The following is a 15,041-nucleotide window of genomic DNA, read 5'->3' on the forward strand; positions in this document are numbered from 1 at the left end:
CACTTTTGTTTCAACCTGCTTGAAGGCTTTGTCATGACTATGGACCTACCTTTTGTCGTGAGTACACATATTTATCTTCTTCTTTCCAAAAAATATATTTATCTTTAGTTAGTGAAAATACACCTAGAACATTGAAGCATTTCAAATACATTGAATGTACCCATGTGCTTTTACTATCTTAGAACATTCATATTTATTGGTTTCTCGGCTCTACTAGCAATTTAATGACAATTGATGGATTACCAAGAAACTCTTAAATATCGACATTTTTGTAAGGTTTGTAGCTTGAGAATTCCCATATGGTATTTGATGTCTTGAATCTTATCGTAAATCAATGATAACCTAAAAGTGGAGAGCGAGAGAGTAGATATTTTATCATCCATGGGGATGCCAATTTTGACCTATGGGACCAAATAAACATATCTTCTTGGATGTGTCTCCTTCGTGTGGGAGACAAAAAGAGAGGCAATGACTACAATGGACCACATGTAAGAGTGATAGCTTTGTGAGTGTGATTGGGGTGCTTCGACAAAAACAAAGAAAGAGAAAAACTAGTCTCAAAATTCTAGCACGTGTATATTACTATAAGCTATTTTTATTAATATGACACTAGCATCCGATTAATCATCCCTTGGAAAATAAGTGATTCAACATAAACTTTTTACTATTTGAATCTCACTTTCCTTTTCAACGTCAAACTCAAGGTCTCAAAATCTTCATCTTTGTCCTTGTTAGTTAGTATTGAGTACTTATTTTCTAGAGTTAGAGGCTAAGTTAGTCACTTTAGGGTTACTTGTTTCAACAAATTTGACTACATTGTCAGAATTAGAAACCATGGTATACTCTTATGGGAACAAACTAAAAACTATGATTACCTTTGACCCTCAATGTACATGCAAACCCTAAATAAGATTTGAAAGTGAACGAAAGCTACAACTCAACAAAGGGGAACAAATTTAGACCCATTATAGTTCATTTTATTATTGGGAATACTATTCTGGACTACTTTTACTCGTTGTTAGGTGCCCTTTCTTTCTTTTTGTCAAAGAAACACTGCTTCACATTAGTTAGGAAACCGAATACATCAAAGTTCAACTAGTTAGCAATCCATGGACTATGTTTAACTTTAAAAAATTGAAGGTGGGTCCTCTATACTAGTTGAATTGGTGTATCTAGAGAAATATCTTAACACAAACACAATTTCGTTACTATGTCATGCATGCTCTAACTTTGATCACCCTCCCATGGTGAAGGTCAAACAATAGGAAGGCTAACAAATATTCTTGCTTCTATGAAGCAATATTGATACACATATAAAGAAAAAAGAGGCCATTCTTAGTGTTACGATGAAAAGAAAAATGACGCGTCGAATCAACAATAGTATACTTGCAAATGAAATAATGTGGAGAGATTGGATTAGGACTCTCAACCATGAACAATCATTTCTAAGAACCTGGGGTTACTTGTAGTAGAGACTAAATGCTTAGATTATGAAGAAGTTTTTATGTGACATAAATGTGAAGACACTCTTTATAACCTCCATGACGACATTGATCATTACTGAAGTGCAAACTGCAGTAGTGGTACAATGTGTAATGTTAGAATATAAAAGCCAAAAGCGTAAATGTAAAGTAGAAACCTGAAAGTTCATGCGCATCATGAAAAAGAAAACATATTGGCTAACTCCAACCAAGCCAAGGATTGTAAATAAAGTGAAGGGCTCAAGAAGGAAGCATTTAATTGATCAATCGAGGCAAGACAAACATGACCTCTAGCTCCACCTCGGTGACGGGCCGTCACACTTTTTAAAAGTGTAAGTGTGTGTGTGTTCCTCGATTGAGCACGAAAGACCTAACATTGAAATATAACCGTCCACACAACGATAAATGAATCATAATCTCGGGCCCGTGGTCATCTCGTAAGTGGAGTGGTAAGTAAGAAAGAGCAGTGGTGGATGAGGTAGAAATTGGAATGTACCAAATGGGCCAGCCATTTCTTTTCTTTTTCTTTCTCTTTTTTGACTTTTGAAAGGGGAGCAAAAAGAAAGAAAGAAAGAAAAAAGATAGATAGATAGATAGATAACAGAGACTCAAAAGGTTTGATGAAACAAAACACCTGTTTCATTTGCTTTGATTAGCTTTATATCCACCCCCCAACAACACACACACACACACACACACACACAAAAAAAAAGAAAAAAGAAGAGAGGATGGAAGAATGAATGAGATCCATGGAGGCCACTTGTTTGTTTGACCCAATCAAAGCCTCTTGTATGGTACTCTGTTTTTTTTAGTTGTTGATGATGATGATGTAGTTTGGGCAAATCTAATCTCTGTATTTGGTTTGGGCTGATTTGTGGCCTGCCATTTCCGATCAATCAATGGATACTAAATCCACTGATTCTCTTACACTAATCACCATCACCATCTTCTTCTTCTGTTTCGGTTTATCAAGCCATGGAAGATGCCTTGCTGCTGCCCCAAAAAACCTGACCAGTGGATCCTCCCTTTCCCTTAACGAGACCATCCAATCCCCGAGTGGGCTCTTCCAATTCGGATTCTTCGCAATGCCGCAAGGATCATCTTCCATGTACTTGGGCGTCTTCTACAACCAAGTGACGGTGAAGGAGCTGGTGTCCATATGGGTTGCCAACAGGAATCAGTCCTTAAGCACAGATGCCACTTTCACTTTCACAGAGGAAGGCAACCTCACACTGAAAGATCGACAAGGAGGCAGTATTATATGGCAAATCGGAGCCGGGAACTTGCTCCAGCTCCTCGATTCCGGAAACCTAATTCTAGGAACATCCAATGCTTCGTCAGAGACCATAGTTTGGCAGAGCTTCGAGCATCCGGGCAATACATGGATGCCGACTGGGAGCATCGGTCCACACCAGAAATTGGAGTCGTGGAGAAATGCGAGCGACCCAAGGCCAGGTCCATACTCTCTCGTAATGGGGAACAACAGCAATTTCATACTCTTGTACAACGATTCGATCCAATACTGGGATAGCGGCGCATGGAATGGTGCCATTTTCTCGAACGTCCCCGAGATGACTGCTAACTACATCTTCAACTTTAGCTTCAGCAACATCACAGGGTTCACATGGTCAGTTTACCCTGCGTATGGCGATAAGTATAATAACTCTAGGTTTGTGATGCAAGAAGACGGCCTGGTGGCCGAATCGAGCTATGATAAGAGCCAAAACAGTTGGGATATCTTCTGGACAAAGCCTAACCAGCACTGTGATGTGATAAGGTATTGTGGCCAGAACTCCATCTGTAACAACAATGTGGATCCTCATTGCAGTTGCCCAACAGGCTTCAAATCTGTGGATCAAACAGAATGGGGCAATCAGATCTTTCAGAAAGGTTGTGAGAGGGCTTCCCCCTTGGATTGCCCACTGAACCAGACAACTACTAGTACTGATGGATTTCTTGTCTTTAACAAGACCAGTTTCTCTGGTTGGGCCTATACCTCCTCTCAGGTCGTGGCTGATGAGGGAACCTGCAAAACGAAGTGCCTCTCCGACTGTTCTTGCGATGGTTTCTACTTCCTTCAAGCAGTAGGAAGCGCGCGTGGGAATTGCTCTCTCTTCAGCGGGAGCATCTACGGTGGAACAGTGGATTCCACATCCCAAGGCTCTTATTACATCAGGATTTCGGCACAGTACCTCAACTCCCAGGCCCCTCCGAGTGAATCCAAGGGCAAATCCAGAAGCGGCTTGATAGCCGCCATAGCCGTGGGCGGGGCTGCGGTGATCGGGGTTCTGTGCCTGGCCATGATTGTGGTCATTCTGGAGAGGAGGAGGAGGAGGAGGCTGAGTGCGGCCAAGACGCCCGAGGCGGGGTTGCGGGCCTTCTCGTATGCGGAGCTTCATGCCGCCACCAAGGGCTTCAAGGAGAAGCTCGGGAGCGGGGGCTTCGGGGTGGTTTTCCGAGGAGTGGTCGGTGCCGGGGATGCCGGTGCCGGTGATGGAAAAAAGGAAGAGGAGGAAGAGGAGGAGCTGGGCAAGAGGCCGATCCGGGCCGCCTCGGGCCCTTCCTTGCTCGTGGCGGTGAAAATGCTCCACCGGCTGGACGAAGGCGATAAGCAGTTCCGCGCGGAGGTGCGGACGATCGGGACGATCCAGCACGTGAACCTCGTCCGCCTCCTCGGCTTCTGCTCCGAGGGCAAGCACCGCCTCCTCGTCTACGAGATGGCCGAGAACGGGTCCCTCGACCACCTCCTGTTCAATGGGAAGCCCGCATCGTCCGTGTCCATCCTGCCATGGGCGAGACGCTTCCAGATCGCGCTCGGGGCCGCGCGTGGGGTCGCGTACCTCCATGAATCCTGCCGTGAGTGCATCATTCACTGCGACATTAAACCCGAGAACATCCTCCTTGATGCCACTTTCATGGTCAAGGTCGCCGACTTCGGGCTCGCCAAGCTTGTGGGCCGCGAGTTCAGCCACGTGCTCACGACCCTCCGCGGCACCCGTGGCTACCTCGCCCCCGAATGGATCGCCGGCATGCCCATAACCTCCAAGGCCGACGTTTACAGCTTCGGGATGACCATGCTCGAGATCATCAGTGGGCAACGCAATATCCGAGACAACGTGCAATCGTATTCATCTTTCTTCCCCCTTGCGGCCGCCAAGATTATTCACCAACCCGACGCCGACTTAGCATCTCTTGTGGACCCTCGGCTAGAAGGTATGTATGAACTTTGCCAACTTAATCACACAAGTTTCTAGGTTGTGCTAGTCTTCGTTTTGGCATTGTGTGGTTGGAAGGAGGTTTGTGGAGAGAAATAATTTGGGATTGAGGGAGGGGGGGCAACTTTGTTTTAACTTGCAAATAAAACCTAGAGGCCATTGAGTCACTAATGATCTCGATTTCATATTTGCATTGCGCTCCACAGGTAACTTTGACATGGAACAACTTGAAAGAATGTTGTATTGTGCAATTTGGTGCATCCAAGATAATGAAGATGCTCGACTCTCGATGGGTAAGGTGGTACAAATCCTTGAAGGAAGCATATCGGTAGACATTCCACCTATTCCCACATCATTACAATGTTTGCTCGAATCGGATAGCTTTGTGAAAGAAACGCCCTTTATATCCACATCCTATGAAGATTCGTCATCCTATCCAACTTGAGATCAACTTTGTTTTAATTTTTGAATTGCCCATAAGAATGTGTGTACTTGTATGTATAAAATGTAAACTCTCCCCCTCCCAAACAAAAGAAAAGGAATAAATTTTGGATTACTAAATCACTGGTTAAATATTCCATAGGATTTTTCGTTGTATTATATGTACATACAAGTTATAAGTGAGGATTTTCAAGCAATCAAACTTTTACATAGTAAGAGGATCACAATGATGTCTAAATGTAATTTTTTCATCTGACACATTTATAAACGAATCTAATCTTATCTAAGCATGCTTGGAATTCAGTTTCTCCTTATACGATGGTTTGTTTTAGAATGTAGATTATGATTGAGCATGCTTGTACCATTCATCTGAAAATATCTCTACTCTCAATCATCCAAAATTTCGTTAACAATGTCTCACAATCTTGTCTTGGAGAGATGGACGTGTATTTTGAGCATTTCGAGAAAGATGAAGAATGTTTTGGAAATTTCGTGAAGGTTTTATAGATTGTTAAATTTCCCAATTTTGTTTATTCACAAAAAGATGTTGTACCACAAATCACAGAACTTTTAGCATATTGCCATCAAGTATTAGCCTACGCTACTATAACCTTTGAATATGCATGTGTGAAAGCTACCTAGTGAGTCACGACAACTAGCATACACATCAAAGCACAAACAGGGCGGCAACAACAATGATGCTGACGACATCTCCACCTCTCTAATAACTTGAGCTCCTTTGTCCCAAACCTCTCTCTCTATGGCATCTTCACTCACACCCTCTTCTCCACTCAACATGTCCCTCCATCTGCCACTCTTGTAATCTCGTTTAAGTGTACCTACGAGTTCACTTCCTAAGTGGATGTTAATGAGTTGCTTGATAGTGTTGATGAAATTAGTTAGTGTGGAAGAGATAGGAACACTGTGTGCAATGAAATCTATAAGGTTATGCCATATGGAACTATGTCTCCTTAGTTCATTGTGTGCAATGAGGAACGTGATACATTATCACCACCCAATATGCAACCTTTCTTATGTGTGTGATCACCCAAGTATGGCAACACCCTATACACATGGAATTCCATGGACCATGTGTTCCATTATTGAAGTCACCACCCATGCCCAACCCACATACTATCCCATCCTTACAATCCATTATGCAAATTCTAAACTTCGAATTAAACATATTGGCCACACTCACCAAGTCACGACATACATCTTTACTCATCGTGATAGATTATTTTGCAATATTTTACATCTATTTGGTTTGACATTCCTCATAGATATGTTTCTTGTTTTACTCAAGAATGTGCAACTAGTTGGTTTGGGAATTAAGTCTTGATTGCTCACTTCTATCCCACCACCGTTGCTTGGAAAACGAATGGAACAAACCTCCCTTTTACCATGTTACACACAATCGAATTAATGAAGAAGAAAGGGAACCAATTAACGATGTTGTTCTTTCCTAACCATGGCCCTAGGCCCAGCAAGTCTTTTGTGCTTTTCTCCTCATCACACATACCACACAAACTCTTCACAGTTCGAAGAGTCAAAAACATCACTTTGAGAGGAAACCAGAATGTTTGATTTCATGGGATTATAACTGAGAACTGTTGGCTCCATTCCCCCACCCTTCGAACTCATCTCTCCAATTACCAATTCGTATACACACACACACACACACACACACACACACACACACACACACAAATATATACACACATAAGCGTTTGATCTGCAGCGTTAAGCTTGGTTTACATGGCTATGGCTAAGGGTGCTTCTCTCAAACATCCTCTTCTCTTCTCTTTGTCTCTGCAATCATCACCTCAACATAGGTGGCTACAACAGCCAAGTTACAGAGGAAGAACAATCAGAAGACATCTGCATCTTACGTGCTCTGCCCCTGCTGACTTTCATAAACAGTAAGTTCTACCCTTCCTTTTTCATCACTTACTAAAACATGCAAAATTCTAAATGCCCATTTCATTAAATAAAAGCAAAAGAAAAATGCAAACATCAAGAGCCCATTTCATCAAAATTGTCCACATGAAGTGCTCAGTTCATTAGAATTGCAAACACTATGTACCGATTTGATTAAAATTGCAAATATCAAGTGTCCATTTCATTAAATATCCAGACACTAATTGCCCATTTCATTCCACTAAGTACCTGCTTCATTAAGTATGCAAACACTAAATGTCCATCCCATTAAGTATCCAAACATTGTGTGCCCATTTCATTAAATATACAAACACTAAGTGCCGATTTTGTTAAATATGCCAACATCAAGTGCCTATGGCATTAAATGTGCAAACACTAAGTACCCATCTCATTAAACATGCCAACAATAAATACACATTTCATTAACAATGTGAATGTATCTTCGACTATAAATTGACTTTACCTGAATTCTTTGAATAAATATTTATGAAATAACTATTTATTAGTTTATTTGCTAAGCACAGTATATCCTTCACTACAAGTGCGAATAGTCAGTACCCATTTCTTTAAAAACGTGAATTTGTATTTACCCCCAAATTTTGCTGTTTTTAGTAGCATGATTTGAATGAATATTTGTGTGATTATAAATGTAAAATCCTAAGGTTTCTTATCATGTAGCAAAATATTTATTAAATGGACTTGGTTTCATAATAGATATCATTGCTAAGTACATTATCCCTCCAGTATAATCTGATTCTACAATGCTAGAGATAATGTAGAAGTTTGGGAGTTGCACCATTGATTCCATTGACATGTTTTAAGGCACCAATTAGATACATGTTTAGAGTTATCAGGCTCATTAGATTACTCTCGTTGATATCAATATCTGGAGGATGCTAGAGGAACAATGAGAGGGAAGTTTTATTGCACCTTTAGTAATCCATGTACAAACTGTGAAGGTATCAAGCTTCGTAGGTTCATCTCTCTTTTTTTCTTTTGAGAGGGCATGCTAGAATGATCAATGCAATGTGAAATATATTTATGCCAGCATGTATAAATACATATTTGATTCAATATGCTATGTTTTTCGTTCATAGTCGCTATATGCGTAAAAAACAAATTTGTCCTCATCCAGAAATGCTTGAGAAGTATCACCCTTCGCATGGACACCAATGTGGCAATAGGTTTGTCGTTTTGTATGCATGGTTAAAATGCTTCTACAGATTCTTTCATGAAATCAATATATTTGTTTTTGTCACTTTAGAATATGAAAATGAAGGTGGTGCTCATATGATTTCAATTCTGCAAAAATAGTGTGTAGAGTCTAGTCATAGGATTAATTTGGTTTTCATAACATTTTTTTATTGTGGTTCTTCAATTTCATGTCTGCAAAAGAGAATAGAGTATAGACATAGGTTTCGTCTTAGACATTCTGGCAGAGTTATTAACTCATGAAATCAATGTAATCCATCTTTGGCATTTCCAAGAAATTCCAATGAATTGATGTTGTTATTGCTATAGTTCGACACTTTTGTTTATTAGAAGAATGTGTTTGTCTGAAACATCAATATATGAGCTCATCTATCGTCACCCTTGCAAGTATAGTAGGAGATCCATGCACACTTTTTACCCTTGACTTGTTCTTAAATAATGGTCTATCTTTATGGTGATTGCATTGGCTTACCAATTCAGAAATTTCTGAGGTTCACCCACATCAATGCAAAACCTATGGCAGCTACCACAGTGCTAATGGCATTGATTTTTGAAACTTTGAATTTTTAAAGGTATGTCATCGTTGGAGGGGGGAATTCAGCTGGCTATGCAGCACGGGCCTTTTTGGAGCATGGTGTTGCGGGCGAGAACCTCTGTATTATATCAAAAGAGGTATATGTATATGTATTACTTGGTCCAAACAATTGTTTGGTATGCACCACCAGACAATGGCGTTTTTAGCATGATTAAAAGAGGTATGTGTGCATGTATTACTTTTAGTTCTCTTATCATGATGAAAATTTGTGTAATTGTGTGATAAATCATTTTTTTGAATCTTTTAATTAAGTAATGTTTAAGTTTATGTTTTTGGTGTGATGTTGATGTGAAACAAACTGATGTATATCTGTATTGTGGTTTTGATATGGAAATGATAACATAACTATTCAAATTTATTTAAAATGTTTATGGTTGAAGTGCAGAAGGTTGCACCATATGAACGGCCAGCATTGACTAAGGCATTCCTGTTTCCATTAGACAAAAATCCTGCAAGGCTTCCAGTTAAGAAATATCCACTATATTTTCTTGTAGATAGTGGCCAGTAGAATTACAATTATTGCAGATTTTGCCTTTCCTAGTTCATAAAAATATCTGAAATTGCAAATAGGGATTCCATACATGTGTTGGAACTGGTAACCCTCGTCAGACTGATGAATGGTACAAGGAAAAGGGTATTGATGTAAGGCCCTTGGTATTTAAATATATTTATGTATCATTTGGCATATGCTATTATGACTGAAAGGGTTATGACACTTTTGTTTTTGTTTTTGCGAAGGTCCTCTATGACGTCTCAGTAACTGGCATAAATGTAAAGACAAAGATGCTTTCGACATCTGTAGGAACACATATAAGCCATGACGATGCCATAATTGCCACTGGAGCTATTGCAGCAAGGTACGTCCTACCCTCTCAATGAGTATCTGGAATTCCAGAAAAATACCGAATTTATCATGTTGTGATGAATCATATATATCCAAACATCTAACAGTACCAGAGTCAAAGACATAATTGCAGAAGCTTAAGACTTCTTGATACCTTCCTATTCTTCATGTTGTTAAAATACAACTACTTACATAAAATTTCAATATGTGAACCATATAATATTCATTGTACTTGTGGAATAAAGTGATATCTAAACCTTCTCCCCATGGTTCTTACTTTGCAGGTTGCCTAAAGAAATTGGAGGAGATCTGCTTGGTGTCCAATACATCCGCGATGTCGAAGATGCAATTGCGTTGGTGGAGTCATTTGTAAGTTTTGTCTACTTCTCTCCTTGAAACGTGAAGATGAAAGCTGAACAAAGACCATTCTTTGTGCAACAAAGCTAGATTTTCATGGTACTAGTTTGAAACACCTTGTCAACTACTACTAAGCTCAGAAATTTTCTTTTACTCCACATATAAGTTTCACAAATCAGGGTAAATAGTATAGTTCAGTGGAAAGCATTATATGCAGATAAAACTTAATATTGGATTCCATAGAACAATAAGCATGTAAATCTAGGACATGCATGTGATGTCATGGATAATCCTGGAGAGGGCACATTATTAACATTATTCGTGTATAACTTCACAGAAAAAATGCAAGAAATTGGTGGTTATTGGAGGAGGATACATTGGAATGGAGGTTGCTGCTGCAGCTAGTGCTTGGAATCTCGACACTACGGTAGAATAAATGCTATTGAATGCTTTAACATTGTTTATGGAACTTTTCTGATTGATCGACGATAAACGAAATTCCATTTTTCCATGTGTTAGGTGATTTTCCCTGAGGCACATATTATGCCACGTCTTTTTACTCCTACAATTGCCAAAAAATATGAAGATCTGTACCAGAAGAATGGTGTGAAGTTCATCAAGGTAATAAAAATTCTCAAAAAGGGTTTTGGGTTTGGATTTTGCCAGCTCTTTGCGGAGGAATTATATGAGGAGCCTAGTTTTCTCTCGTTTTATTAGCCAGATCTTTGCAGAGGAATTATATTAGGAGCATCGCTTTCTCTCATCTATTTTTGCACGCAGATATACAGATATAGCTTATCCCCTTGGGAACCTTGTAGCAAGTAAAACTGCAGAATGATGTCTAGTCTTATATTAAGTTCCACCTGTAAAAGATTTGATATCAGGACACACATAATGATATGATTCCTGATTGAATTATTGAATCTCTTAAGGGCAGTATAGTCCAGAATTGGGTGATATTGTAAACTGTTTGATCAATATTGATTTGAATCATGCCCTGTCATCCAGTTTAATATGGAGTGATGCTGCTATTGTCCATAAAAAAAAGAGTCTCTTTCATCTAAAATTATGTGAACAATGGGATGTGGTCTCACAGTGCTCAATCTCATCTCTGCCTTCAATGTAGGGTGTAACTGTAAAGAGAATAAGATCATCAAATGGAGAAGAGGTTTCTGGTGTTGAATTGTCAAGTGGAGATATTCTCAATGCAGATACGGTAAGGTGATAATCACATGCGGTGTACATCAGATTCATATCATCATACCTATACTTCATGAGATTTCTTTTATGCCAGGTTGTAGTTGGAATTGGTGCTAAACCCACCATCAGCCCATTTATAGATTCAGGTCTTCATATGGCAGAAGGCGGAATCCAGGTAATACATACATTTGATGTCTTCTATAGCTCCATGGAGTCCGTCTCAAGCGTATTTACTATATGAAATATCATTAACAAAGTTTTAATGCATCTTTCTTCAGATTAAGTAGCCTTCTAACTTTTTATGTATCATAAGTTTCAAAACTCCGTAAATTTATTGATAGGTAAATGGTCAATTTAGGACAAGCTGTCCTGGTGTTTGGGCAATTGGTGATGTTGCCACCTTTCCTTTGAAGGTATTAAGCATGTATAGCAATGGATTTTGTTCAAACACAATGTGATTCTTGATTCTAGAGGTTATTATGTTTCTTATTTTCTCCTGTCATTGTTATTGGAATTCTTGGCAGATGTACAACAGAATCACGCGAGTGGAGCATGTCGATCATGCTCGAAAGTCAGCTCAGCATTGTGTAGACTCCTTGGTAGGAGGGAAGAGCGATGAGTAAGCATTTAGAATATATCATTCTTTTTGTTCTTTTTAACAAATGAATGATTAATCACGTGACTCATTCAGGTATGATTATTTACCGTTCTTCTATTCTCGGGTTTTCGAGCACCGCGACAGTGACAGAAAAATATGGTGGCAATTCTATGGAGACAATGGTACTAAGCTTTATTGGAATCCCAAACCACAGTAGATTATTATGATTTGTTTTTTTTATTACCTTCTAACGCATAATTGGGAGAACTTCATCATCCATAATTTGTGCTGTCATGGGTTTAAACTACTGGACCAATGCCCTAATATGAGTTTTTATATGAAGACGTTTTTTTATTTTTGTTTCATTTCTCCAGTTGGGGAGGTTGTAGAAGTTGGCAATTTCAACCCCAAATATGCGGCCTTTTGGATTGATTCAGGTTCGTGGAATCCGTTTCTATATATATGGAAATATTAATGAATCTGACTTACATAGGTACACATATATTTACATATGGCTTAACTTTTTCAGGAAGATTGAAAGGAGTATTTCTTGAAAGTGGTACTTCTGAGGTGAAAGTCAATTTATAGTATGAAAATTAAAGACAATTTGAGATGAACGTTTGGAATAACTAAATATGAGTGATGATGTTTGAAAAGTGGATGTTTTATCATTTTGTGATTTTTAATGTAGGAATTTGGATCTCTCATGAAGCTTGCCAGGCATCAGCCTAAATTAGATGCCAAGGAATTACAACAAGCATTCTCTGTGGAGGAGGCTTTATCTATCAATTTAGCAGCTTTACAAAAATAATGAAGACTTTATTTTAAAGAAAAAAAACACCACCTGGGTGTCTTTTGAAGAGAAATGTAAAAATTAGATGAATAAGTCTAGTTGTTGCTAATACCTTACTCTTAAGAACTAAAAAAATCAGGTATCATGGCTCTGAAGCCAAGCTTTCATTGCTCATTGCAATATCTTTATTCTGAACCCATCCCCTAAACATTCCAACTAAAAAAAATTCACATCTTCAATTCCATTCTCTTTTGCATGAAAGCTTGGCTTCGGAGGAGGATCGCATTATCTGTTTGGCTGTGCAGAATTCTGCTGCTGTTGGAATGAGCACTTATTTGGGATTTTTCTCCGTCTATGTGGGCTCTAAGCCGATGAACTGGTTTATCATGAAGGCCTTCATGAGGAAAAAGGGGTTGGTGGGTTTTATGTGGCCCTATGGTGAAACTCATATTTTGAGCAATGTGGGATGGATTGCCTTCAATGAGATGTTTTCATAAAATTTTGGTAATGTGGTTGGCCATCAATCTAGTAGTCTTTGTCGATTGGGAATACCCCCACATGACTCAATGAAGTTATGATCATTAAATTCGTTTCTATAATAGTTCCACACTTTCAATTCAATATAAAAGGTAAGGTAGGGAGTGAAACCTTTGTGAAACCCAAAATAAAGCGTACAAAGAAAAAACATATATTCGATCATTGATCTATTGGTGGACAATTTGTTCCACTAGCCTTTTATATATGTTCTTTACAAATTTCATGACTCGTGGGAACCGTTAGAGCTAGTTCCTAATGTAAGCATGAGATAAGGAAATGGATTAGGTAGAAAAGAAAGGAGAGAGAGAAAGAAGGGTGCCGATCCACTCGAGCAAAGGTATGTTACGGGCATGACCACACTTTATCCACATGTACTGAATACTACGGTACAATCTTACCATGGGATATTATATGGTCATGCTTGTAACAGGAACCTTCCACCATCTCTTTGGAACTTGCTTATATGATGCCCAGACTATGTTTTGTATCGGCCATGAGAACCTATTAATTCAGTGCAATCATCGATAACATTAAGATGCACCATCCATGATCTCCAAACAAGTTATATTCATGCATTTAGATGTTGACGATCTCCCTCAATCTTATGATGGATCATAGTGTTGGTTACTTTCATTTTGGTTTCATGAGTCAATGCAAGCTTTTTGATCATGGTAGTGTTCTCTCCTTTTGATGTAAGGAGAGAGAGAAAGAAGGGTGCCGATCCACTCGAGCAAAGGTATGTTATGGGCATGGCCGCACTTTATCCACATGTACTGAACACTATGGTACAATCTTACCATGGGATATTATATGGTCATGCTTGTAACAGGAACCTTCCACCATCTCTTTGGAACTTGCTTGTATGATGCCCATACTATGCTTGTATCGGCCATGAGAACTTGTTAATTCAATGCATTCATCGATAACATTAAGATGCACCATCCATGATCTCCAAACAAGTTGTATTCATGCATTTAGATGTTGACGATCTCCTTCAATCTTATGATGGATCATAGTGTTGGTTGCTTTCATTTTGGTTTCACGACTCAATGCAAGCTTTTTGATCATGGTAGGGTCCTCTCCTTTTAGATTTAGTGGTAAAGTACCCACTGAGGTTCTCTAATTCTATTATTGCATTTGATATCACCATGGAAATTTTGGCAACCTCTTTTAAAGTCACCCTTGGTTTTGTCTCTAGTCTCTATGGAACTCAAGTTTTTTCGTTGTATGTCACCATGGTTTCATTGGAGGTCATTGAGACTTTAGTAGAAATCCCATGAGTTCTCCCTGAATTTGATGTGATTATGTTGATACGCACCTTTTCTTTGGGGAAGTCCTCATAGTTGAATTAGAAGTTTTTGTTGTCTTGGGTAGGCTTTATTCCCATGGATGTTTGTCGAGACATTTGTTTTTATCATTGTCGATGATGATGTCAGGTTCATCGAACGATGTGGGAAAATGAAACCAACTCCTTTTGATTCATGATACGCCATTTCCTCCAATGGGCAAACTGTCATCAAACCTAGAGCACTACCGAATTTTATTTATAGATGCTAGCCGACAACACATTCATTTGACGATAAGAAATCTAATATGTAGAGTGGAGGAAGAAAGCAGAGTGGGCATAAACTTGTCCCAACGCATTACAAGCATGGAACAACTTGATGAGCACACATAGAGTCTGAAAGAGTGATCATGATAACTTGGCGGCCGTATTGCAATGGTGATTTCATGGGCCAGGAGGTGAATGTAAAGAAAAGGTGATTGGGGGCGATCCATGGGACATGGGATGGTGGAAGGAAGGCCCAACGGTGTGTGTACAACGGC

General features: G+C 39.2%; 2 protein-coding genes across 2 annotated transcripts; both read left to right on the top strand.

Moving 5' to 3' along the window:
• Positions 1-2,173: 2,173 nt before the first annotated feature.
• On the top strand, positions 2,174-5,424 carry LOC147870159 (G-type lectin S-receptor-like serine/threonine-protein kinase At2g19130). The gene is made up of 2 exons (XM_087337533.1): positions 2,174-4,694; positions 4,903-5,424. Exons 1-2 carry the CDS (start codon positions 2,381-2,383, stop codon positions 5,139-5,141), a joined length of 2,553 nt encoding a protein of 850 aa, XP_087193659.1. The 5' UTR covers positions 2,174-2,380; the 3' UTR covers positions 5,142-5,424.
• A 1,211-nt stretch (positions 5,425-6,635) lies between these two features.
• Positions 6,636-12,829, top strand: MDAR6 (monodehydroascorbate reductase 6). The gene is made up of 16 exons (XM_087337543.1): positions 6,636-7,059; positions 8,863-8,962; positions 9,271-9,348; positions 9,456-9,527; positions 9,624-9,742; positions 10,014-10,098; positions 10,424-10,513; positions 10,606-10,707; positions 11,213-11,302; positions 11,381-11,461; positions 11,628-11,699; positions 11,811-11,905; positions 11,978-12,066; positions 12,259-12,321; positions 12,414-12,454; positions 12,576-12,829. The coding sequence occupies exons 1-16, from the start codon at positions 6,896-6,898 to the stop codon at positions 12,693-12,695; spliced, it is 1,461 nt and encodes a 486-aa protein (XP_087193669.1). The 5' UTR covers positions 6,636-6,895; the 3' UTR covers positions 12,696-12,829.
• The last annotated feature ends 2,212 nt before the right edge of the window (positions 12,830-15,041 follow it).

Source organism: Azolla caroliniana, unplaced genomic scaffold, assembly GCF_043228905.1.
Source record: "Azolla caroliniana isolate FFs.n. ecotype wild unplaced genomic scaffold, voAzoCaro1.0.p SCAF_1, whole genome shotgun sequence".
NCBI lineage: Eukaryota > Viridiplantae > Streptophyta > Polypodiopsida > Salviniales > Salviniaceae > Azolla > Azolla caroliniana.